The sequence below is a fragment of the Erpetoichthys calabaricus genome, chromosome 12, assembly GCF_900747795.2.
Source record: "Erpetoichthys calabaricus chromosome 12, fErpCal1.3, whole genome shotgun sequence".
Lineage (NCBI taxonomy): Eukaryota > Metazoa > Chordata > Cladistia > Polypteriformes > Polypteridae > Erpetoichthys > Erpetoichthys calabaricus.
In genome coordinates, this window is record NC_041405.2 from 1,570,001 (window position 1) to 1,580,893 (window position 10,893).

General features: G+C 47.2%; 1 protein-coding gene across 2 annotated transcripts in view; it reads right to left on the reverse strand.

Annotated features, from left to right (window-relative positions):
• The window catches only part of LOC114661653 (myc-associated zinc finger protein-like), a 29,300-nt gene extending 20,667 nt beyond the window's left edge, over positions 1–8,633 (reverse strand). The window contains exon 1 of one of the 2 annotated variants that reach the window (XM_028814808.2): positions 8,092–8,633. In XM_028814808.2, coding sequence (XP_028670641.1) covers positions 8,092–8,124 — 33 coding nt within the window. In that variant the 5' untranslated portion in view covers positions 8,125–8,633. The remainder of the gene's footprint in view (positions 1–8,091) is intronic. The other variant, XM_028814809.2, reaches the window with a different exon arrangement.
• Positions 8,634–10,893: the final 2,260 nt, after the last annotated feature.

Sequence of the window (10,893 nt, forward strand, 5' to 3'; positions counted from 1 at the left end):
GGATAAAAGATCTGAAAACACAAAGAAGCCATTGGATTAAATACCAAGTTTCATTATCTGCTAGGCCTGACTTTAAATGACAAAACTGGGTGGAATGAACACCTGCAGTCACTGCGGACCACCAGCACTGGAAAGGAGTACCCCTGATCAGGGAGGAAAAAGGGCTGAATGGCCTCCTCTTGTCACCGCTGTTTCAATGTTCTAAAACCCCAAGGTGGCCGCTGACCCCAATAAGAGCCTGGGGCCCGTCACCAAAGTGCACTCACGGCCCCTCTGAGTTTTAGTCCTGCTCACTTGCCTTTGGGTTTGCACACTCACTCACACCGTCGCTGTTATCTCACGTGAGAAGGGCAGGCCGTCCTAATTCAAGTTCGACTCTGTTGCAGGGCACCTTTAAAGCACCTCGGCGTTCATTAAACGACTGAATTACAGTTTGTTGGATCTCGTCAATTTCTAGGCCTCATGAAGTACAGTGGATTGCGGTGGCATTGAGACCCCTGCACTTTCTGCTGTCGTAGATTTAACTCTAAACGGTCACAGGTGCCATTTCTGCCCATCGGTCTACAGTCGATATCCCATGTTGACCAAGTGAAAACATTTTCAAAAGGGTTTGCAAATTTATTAAAAATAAAAAACTGAAAACTCTCATTCATAGCAGACACTCGGACCCCTTAACTCAGTACCTTGTAAAAGCACCAACAGCATCACATTACAGCCTCAAGTTCTCGTGTACATCTCTACACAAGACCCTGGACCGTTTATTGTAGTCCTCCTGGCCGATCCGCTCAAACTCCGTCAGTGAGCCGCACATCGCCCTGCTGTTCAACACGGCGAGCGATGAGAAAAATGTTTAATGGCCATCAAGGGGTACAGCATGGAGGAGCACTGGAATCGTCAGGTAGAGGGGTCCTTTCATCTGATTGGCCGGCCCAGCACTGACTCAGCTGTGAAATGGCCAGTGAGGGGGAGGCGGCTTGATGGCCGAGGTGTCCAGGACTCTGAACCAATCGGAATCCTCTTAGGTGATACCATCGACTCTGTTCTTGTAATGTTACTACTGTCCTACTATCGTATTGTAACACTAATCCTATTGTGTTGAAGATTACTTGTGCTCGGTTCTCTCTATTGTGTTTACCCCTTTTGTGACGCTCGCTGCACGCCCAAACTACCTGGTAAGGGGTCTCTCTTTGAATTGCCTGTCCTGAGATTTCTTCCTTTTTATTTGGGAGTTTTTCCTTGTCTTCTAAGGGAGTCAAAGCTGTGGGGGTCTGTCAAAAGGCAGGGCCTGTGAAAGCCCATTGTGGCAGTTCTTGTGGGATTTGGGGCTTTACAAAAAATAAATGATGTTGTATTGTACAGTATGGAGTTGACGGACCTTACGTTTGCCATTGACAGCGCCATCTTCACAGAGAGTCGCAAATGAGGTGCAACCGTATGGGCTGAAAATCAACATTGAAAATAACCCAAGTAATGGCGTCTACCTTGAACACAGTCAGCTTAAGTAAGCAGCGGAGTTCAAATATACAGGAGAAGACAATGGCCACTACCTCCGAGGTCAACGGTCGAATCGGGCAAGCCACTGCTGCTTTCAGGTCACTAACTGGAGCACTTGGTGAAAAAAACAGCAATCGAGACTAAGATGGGACCCCGCTGACCACTCGTCATCCCAGTCCTCCTCCACGGCTCGGAGACGGACCTCAACAGGCTGGAAACATCCCTGATGCGATGCCTGCAGTTAATTCTCGGAATCTTGCTCAAAGACCGAACACGAAATTAAATGATACGACGAGGATCAGAGGCCTCCAACATCCCAGTCATTCAGAAAAGAAGACAACTGCGCTGGTCCTGCCCAATGAAAACCAACTGCTATGGAGAAACCGCCCAACAAAACACGCCGAAGACAACGTGGGGTCATCCAGTCAAGGACGAGCTCAAACAACATGGACTGAGCCTCATGGAGGCCAAGGCGACAGCACAAGGTCAGACCAGCTGGAAGCAAATTGTGCACATTGGCACCTACAGTGGCATACTGGCTCCAAGGCAGCCTCGTCCAGATGCCCGCTCAAGGATTGACGACGATGAGTCAGGGCGAGTCAGACTGTGAATTGCCATCATGGAGGTCTCGTCTCTCCTCACGTGTTCTATAAGGTTTAATGCTGGGCCTCTGAAGAGCAGTCACAGCGTTGACGTGGCTGTAGGTTTCGGGTCATTGTCATGAAGGGCAAACCATCTCCCCCAGTTTGAGGACATTTATGCACTGGTGCAGGTTTCTTTTTTTAGGGCACTCTTTGTGCTTGGTGGGCTGCACTCCACCGACTCTCAGTTCTGACCGGTCCCCCCGTCCCTGCACACCCATGGCATGATGCTGCTACCACCACTCTTCACAGTAAGGATAGCATTAGGCAGGTGATCCCTAGTTTTTCTTGCCCCAGACACTGCCCATGGAGTTCTACCCAAAGAGTTTGTGTCTCATCAGACCGGGTGCTCCGAGTCCTTTAGATGCCTTTAACTCGAGAGTGGCATCAGAGTAGCCGCTCTGCCCTAAACAAGAGTGCCACCGAGTCGGCCGTCGTTCTGACAAGTTCTCCCGTCTCAGCAGAGGACTTCTTAAGCTCAGTTAGAGTGACAATGGAGACCTCAGCCATACCCTGACTGAGGTCCTTCTTGGCTGGTTACTCTGGTTGGCCAACGGGTGAGAGTGACCTGGTGGTTCCCAACGTTTTCCACTTTACAATTATTGACAGGACCCTCAGAGCTTTAGAAATGGTTTAACCCCCCCCATTACCTTGATTTGTGGCCCACCACAATCTGATGGAGGAGAGCTCTCTCTCGCCGGAGCTCATGGTTTGTTGTTTTTTCCTGACATGCAGTGTGAATTGTGGGGTCTTCCATGTCAGGTACACGAGTGACTGTCTACGTGATGTCCTGTTGGGCATAGGTGGTCTCCAGTCACGTTCTACACACATCAAGGAGAATTAAAGCAAATAATTTGGAAGGCCACAGCAAAGGGTCTCAATAGTTCTAGGAATGAGAGGTTTGGATTTGGTATAAAATCTGACTGAGGGGTAACATGCTGCTGCCTCTCAGCTCCGAAAGCCTTTGTCCAAATCGCAGCCCGGTCAGGACTTGGGGGTGTGCCTGTGTGTTCCTCATTTCTAATCCCAAACGTGTGCAGGTTTGGTTATTTGGTTCTGTACTTGTGAGTGGGCTCTGAACGCAACTAGCAGCCCAGCGTCCTGGGTGGGTCCCTGCTTTGCAGCTGATGCTGTCCTGCTCTCTGCAGCTTAGAAACGCGGTGTAGTCTATGTACCATTAATTGGTGCCATTTTCTTCTTTGCTGACAAAAATAAGCCTTATCCTGTAAATATAATAAATCTAGATAAATAATAAAGAATATTAAACAGGGATTCAGTGAGAAAAAATAAAAAGGAATGAGAGGTTCAGTTTTTGAGTTTTAATGTTTACAGGTCTTCCTAAAAATATCTTTTCATGTTATTATGGGTTATTGAGGGTAAACTGAAGGCCAAAAATGTCAAATTCACCAGTTACCACTGAATCACAACCATCATAAATTATGGAGAACGTCACCTAATGAATCCACTGGGTGGCAATAAGCCTTGATGAGGAGACCCCTTTTCACTAAAGCATAACAAAGGGTCTTTCTTAAGAATTACATTCACAACGGTCATAGAAGAAGAGTCCACCCCTTTCAAAATAGTCGTATTTTGTCGATTTTCAGTCTGAAATGAAAACACAAACAAACTTCTTCATCTTCTACTTTAGGCTGCTCCTGTTGATGATCTGCTGTGGTGACCCCTTTCTTCCATCTCTTCCTGTCCTCGTCTTCTTGCTCTGTCACCCCCATCACCTGCAAGGCTGCTCTCACCACCTCCATAAACCTCCTCTTCGGCCTTCCTCTTCTCCCCTTGCCTGGCAGCTCTATCCTTAGTACCCTTCTCTCAATATAATACCCAGATTCTCTATAAACTAACGCAAACTCGCCTCTCTGACTTTATCTCCCACCCTGAGCTGACCCTCTAATGTCCTCATTTCTAATCCTGTCCACCCAGTGCCAATCTTAGCATCTTTAACTCTGCCACCTCTGTCTCCTGTGCCATCGTATAACATAGGGGGTCTCACTACCGTCCTGTAGACCTTCCCCGTCTGTCTCAAATCACTCCTGACACTCTTCTCTGCCCACGCCACCCTGCCTGCACTCTCTTTGGACATGAAGACACACACACGCACACACACATTCACTCAATGCCACTCAGAACAGCCAAGTGAAAGATGATAGCAACATTTCAGACAAAACAAACAAATAACGCAGACGGTTAAAAGGAGCCCCCATGTCAGAACCACCTTTTGCTTTGATTCCAGCCCCCAGTCTGTACCAACTTTGCCCATCCAGGCTGTGTGATATTTGCCCCCTCGTCTGTTCAAGCTCAGTCAAACTGAACGGTGGCCGTCGGTGGGCTGCACTCTTCACCTAATTGCACAGGTTTTAAGTCAGACTGCAGTCTGTGACGAGACCACCTGAGGACATGCGCCTGTTCCTCTTTTGCTGTGTGTTTCGGGTCACTGTCACGTTAGAATGTGAACCTTCTTCCCGTCGACGACTTTCTGGGGGACGTCAGCAGGTTATCCTCACGGTATTTTCATCTTGATTTTCATTCTACTTTTCTAGGTGTTCTAATCGTTTAATTAATTCCGTTATTTACTAATTAGTGGGTCTGATGCTAAAGTGCTTGCAGCCTTTGCTTATTCCGTGTTGTTTGCCTGGGGGGTCCGCTCTGCTCGTTTTTAATTGTCATTAATAAGACACAACGAAAGGGGAAAACGGCAAAATAAAATGAAATCAACTAAAGAGAGTTAAGCATTTGTCTTATAAACGTAAAAGGCTGTGCTTTTCTGAATGCAGAGTAAGAGAAAAACAAACCAGCTAATTAAATGAGCTCAGTGTGATCAGGTGGAATCTGACTGGAACAAAAACCCACAGCCACGGTGGGCCCCCATGTCCGACTCCAAGCCCCCCTGATTTACCTGGTAAGCGGAGTTGACCTTCTGCCAGATTCACCGTTTGGTGCCGAGGCCAAGTAGTTGGATTTTGGTCACATCTGATCGAATGGATTTCTGGCATACAAGTCACGTTTGTCACAGAGTCGTCACATACACACAGTGGCCAGAGCTTCCTGTATCTGCTTCTACGTGGCCATCGCTCTCCCATCCAGTGCTTGGGGGGGGGGGGGGGGGGTACAGGCTGATGTGAGAAGGACCCTTGTGGTACCAAACCCTTCCCACTTCTTTATGGACCGCTAGGAGATCACAGTAAAGACTTTGATACATCTGCTGACTTGTGGCTGTCCCCCACCTTTAGCTCTCAGACCTTCTGACTGTGCCTTGCCCCCCAAAGTTGACTGTTTGCTTTCAGTTGCACTTCCGAGGACTGAAGAGCTTTAAGAACAGCTGAACGAATCCAGAGGATGACAGCTGATGCCACGTGGACGCCAATGAGCTTGGAGTGCAATGAGGAAGGTGATTGGTGACAGGAGGGGGATTCTTTAGCCATCTCCGAGATTCCGGTTCTTTAGTTTCTTCAGAATTGTTGCTTTTATAACTTGCATTGAGTAAACTCAGCTGGAAAAATATCGTGTGTGTGTGTGTGTGTGTCTTCAGTTCAGGCTGCAAAGTATCAAAACGTGAATACGTTGAAGGGGGTACTCTCTTCCACACCCCCTGTATTTAGCGCTGTTCGCAGACAGTGAAGACCCCACGCTCCTGGAGGATGGGAGGGCACTGCATTGCCATGCAAGAAGATGAAGATCTCAGGAAAAAGAACGAAGCGGTAATCTAACAATACCTGCACAGTAGAGGGGGGCACAAACGGCACCGTAAAGACACTTCAGGGGGACGTTCAGACAGATGGATAGCAGGGAGGAGCAGAGCTTAGAGAAAAGGCAGAAACCAACAGAGAACATGCGGACAGAGAGAGCGACACTTCAAATGCAGGGCTGACTCAAAAAGAAAGAAGTGCACCCTTTCAAAAACACATCACAGGAAAAGTTCCTTTTAGGAGTTGGTGTTACACTACGTGTTTATTTTAATTTTATAAATGCTCCTTCTGCACCCCACGTGTCCGTGGCACACAATCACCCCAAAGCCTTTGGTGAACGGCGGCCACACTGCATCCCCGCTCTTTCCTCAAATGTCAAAATCTAGAACAAGAATAAGGGGACAGCCAGATAATTTAATGACACTACACGTCCCTTGTTGTATTTTTGAACACGTTCAATTATTATTTTTGTTTTAGTGACCCTGAATAAACGTTGACAGGGAAGTGGGATCCACATCAGGAAAAGACTAAAATCTCTGTGATAACAAAGTAGGTTTAACTCTCAAACAGACAAAAAATTAAAAAAGCCTCTCAGCATTGCTTTGTGAGAAGGAGAAATGTCACCTGTGAACAGCAAACCCTCACAGCTGCAAAGTGACTAGAAGTGGAAAAGGACGGCCACCGGCAGAAGGGGGCGAAAGCAAAGACCCCAATGAAAGCGCAGGAGGGAGCAGGCTCGCCTCACACCAAGCAAAGAGCTGGAGAAATTAAACTACGAACATAGTGACTGGCACCCAAGCTTCCCTAACGCTGAGGCTAATATAGCGCCTTTAAAGTGCACTGCAAGGAGAATGAGCTCGTCGTTGTTCTGCCGCTATTTTGCATGGCAGAAAACCCCAAAAGGGACTGCACTGAAGTCCCAATTCTAATCGGGTTTTTCTACATCAAGGTCTGAATAAAAATACAAAAATGACATCGCCAGCTTCCTGTCTCTTATTCCTACGCTTCAGAGAAGAAGATGCGCAAAGCTCTAAAGTAATGAAACCGAGGCAAAGTTCAACAGTTAATAGAATACAGAAGAAAAATCATATTAACAAACTAAATTCAATAAAAAAAAAATACACAAATGAGGGATTCTGGGAGAAATTAAACTGCTCCACAGTGGCAGGATACTCCCTGGGAAAAGAGATGGCAGGAGACACCCGATGGGATAATAAAGTGCCTTTGCCCTGAACTACAAATGGAGTTGGCATCTGGGCTTGCCAAACAGAAGTGAAGACTGTCATTTTCTTCTTCTTCTTCTTCCCCAGTAATTTACTTTTCGTAACTGAGGCCTTTAAAAGTATACGCCAGAGTGGCTGCGCTGGTACCTGTAATGTTGCCAGTTTGAACGCCTGTTACTGCCCTGGGCCCTTGAGCAAAGCCCTTAACCACCAATCGCTTCGGGGCACAGTACAATGGCTGACCCTGTACTCTGACCCCAAGGGGTACGTGAAAACTAACAAAATCCGAACACAAGAAACTGTATAAAAGCATAATAAAGAACAAAAAGAAAGAATCTGATGACTGGAGACACCTAATGGAATCCTAAAATGTCTTTGTACGGAGCCACAAAAATAAAGTACACACTCAAGCTTCCCAAATAACAGCAACGACAGTGGACTACAGGGATTAACGAAATCACATTCGGTGACTGAGGACAATATAGCGCCTTTTAAGTGCTCTGCAGGCTCAATGAGACCCCCTTGGCTTAATAAGTCCTGAGAAACTGATGAAAGGTGAAACCCACTGGCATTATAGTGCGCCCTTGTGGGCATCCAGCCTTGCCATGGTGACTGCAATCACATTCCGTTAGGAGAGGCCGATATAGCGCCTTTGAAGTGCACCACGGTGGCAGGAGATGCCCGACTGGCCATAAAGCGCCTTTGCTGTGTGTGAGCACCCAGGCTTCCCCAAAAACAAAGCTTACATCGCACTTAATGAAATCACATTCTGCCACTGAAGCTAATATAGCGCCTCTGAAGTGCGCCGCAGGTGGCATTAAATCCCCTTTGCGCGACTGACAGGAGACGTTAATGACAGCGAGGTAATAAAGCGCCTTGGCGCATCCCTCCTACAGAAGGGAGGCCTTGACAGATGACAGGAGGCCTCCCCCGCTCGCAATCCCACAGAGAGAGAGAGAGAGAGATAATAAAGCGCCTTTGCAGCGCACTGCCAGTCAACGGCGGCGGCCCCCCGCTCGCTACCGCTAGACTTACCTGAAATAGGAAATTGCTCCAGGCTGCATCCATGTCGCCTCGTCCTCCCGGCTCCTAATTTCGTGTAATTAAACGCAACAAGTCCTGCGCTCCTGCCGCGGCCCGGGTCACCCCGAGGTGGCAGACTAGCAGTCGATCGGCCGGTCCTTCCAGAGGCTTGGGTGCGGTGGGGGAGCCGCTGGGTGACCTCACGTTCGAGTAGCTCGCGGATGGATGAAAGTCGCAGCGCCCCTCACTTGCCTCTCCGATTTATTTCTCCATCACGTCTCCTATATTCGAAGTTTCCCCCCCCCAATTCTCCATTAAAGCTTCCCACCACCCCCCCCGCGCGTTGCGACCGTGGCAAACGACTATTCGAGACCCCAGCTGCTGGACGGCGGCCCACTCCTGTACATCGCCCCCGCGCGCCGCTTTCACTTCTCACTGGAGAGCGGAATATTTTTTGCAGGCTTTTTTTTCTGAATTTACAGTTCACCGCGACTCCATTTTTTTCCCCCGTCCTCGAAATTAAAGGGGAGGACGATCGGTTCTCCTCCTCCCCAACCCGAAAGGACGTCTGTCAGCAGCCTCGTGTACGCCGACGAAAAACACCAAAGCGACGCGGCGCCTTAAAGGGAAAGGAGCTGAGCGGGAGAGAGAAGCCAGAAGGGGAGGGGGAGCGAGAGAAAGCGGTGAGCGAACCAAATGCGGAGTGGGAGGGGGGGGGGTGAGTGCGAGCGAATGAAATGCGGAAAGGGAGGGGGAGGCAGCGAGCGAGAAACCGCAAAGGGAGGGAGAGAAAGAGCGAGCGGGCGCGCGCACGAAATGCATAGTGGGAGGAGGGAGCGAGCGGGCGAGAAAGCGAAGGGGGTCGCTGCGGAAAAAAGACGGGAAGAAAAAAAAACAAAAAAACAAAACTGCACGATCAGCATTCGGTCGTTGGCCTCGGTCAGCAAAATGTAATGCGCGATCAAGAGTCGATATTCTGTTATTTCGAATTTTGTCATTTTTAACCCCCCACCTCCGACGTGCTGTGTGACCCTGAGCAAGGCAATCAACTGACAACCTCCATCTTTTATCGCTGGTGCCCTAACAGTCGCGAGTACACACATCGGTTACAAAGCGATATCGCTTATTATAATAAATGATATTCTGGGTTTACTCGTTTAAGATTTAACGCATTAAATGCTTAAATTGCTTTAAAAAAAGCAAGTAAGAGATTCTACAAAAAGCACTATAATGGGAAAAAGAAATACAGGAAATGGAAGCTTTTTAAAATTACAAATGGTATGGCATGATAAAGGCATTTTGTACCCTAGATGGCATACAGTATATGTCAATGACGATCGCTTCGCATCCAACAGGCTGCCCTTTGCTTGACTAACTAAGTCCATGTAGGATGTCATATATTATTATTAGGTGGTCAATATGGTGTGGACTTCAAACACTTGAGGGGCTGTGGGTTTAAATGCTCAGTCACACTGGATCAGCGGCAAGTCACTTGACTTCTTTTGTTGCTCCAACTGGAGCACAGACCAATGGAGTCACCTGTATCTGAAATAATGCACAGTCTAAAGGTTCCTCAAATGAACTGCAATCCAAATTAAAAATAAAACCATACGTTGTTCAGTAGCTCACTCTGTTAAACTTCTCACTTTTGCCATCATTGGTTAACACTCGCCAAATGCCTTCATAACTACACAGTGCAGATACTCGTGCGGTACAATGTACAGATGAAGATGAAAGGATAGATCATTTTAGGAGTATGTACATTTTTACATCTTATATTCATTTTTCATCAGCAATCAAAGCACCTTATTCTATTGACTCTGGGGTTATGGTGAACTGGTCACTGTCTACATCCATACATAATGGACAGAAACTATTATAAAGCCTCAGAGAATGTTACATCATACAGCATCTCAATGTGTGGAGCACAACTCAAGCTTAAGGTATATAATTTCCCCTGGGGGCAAAACGGTCCTTCTACTTCAGCCTCTACCCACCCACACATAACAGCACTAAAGACTGACCAGAAAATGTAAGAAAACAGATTAAGAGTTGACATGATTAAAGAGTTTAAGATTCTGATGGAATTAGTACAGTGGATCCTGGCAGTTACTTTAAAGTGAGTTCATCAAAAACACAGGGGCACAGCTGGAAACTTAAGGGTAAAATTCACACAAACGTTACGAATTTGTTGTTCACACAGAACCACAGGCATATGAAAAAAGTGACCGAGTAAATGTTGGAAACAGGGGTGGATGTACAGGGGGTCTTAGGCCGCCCCATTCAGAAGCCAGCAGATGCTTCTGTTTGAATTACTCATCAATTGTCAATCACTTTTTCTGCTCACCTCCAATGGGATATAGAGCTCTGCTAAACGTCAAGGGGAACCATAACTCTCCAATTATTACAATTTATAAATGGTTTATTGCTTGCAAATCCAGTTATTTCCAGTCCTGGGGCAATGTTTTTTTGGGTACGTTCTTCAGCAAATCCTGCCAACAGCCAAGAAAGTGCCAGGTGTACATCCATGGAGGTCGGAGGCCGACTAGGAAACAATCCAAGGGTAAGTGGGCTTTAAGTAGTGATTAATTTAGAGCTGGGGATAAAGAAAATGAACAGCCAGACACAAAAAAAAAGCACAGATCTTTTTATCTACATAACTGTCTACCCTCTTTCCAATTACAGCAGTCCCTTCTGTAGCGGAGAGTGCAGAACTGACAGTTATATACAGTATGTTACACATATAAACAAAAGACCTGTGTTTGTGTATGGAGCACTCCTCCCTGCTTATGCACACCCACAGCCACTAGATGG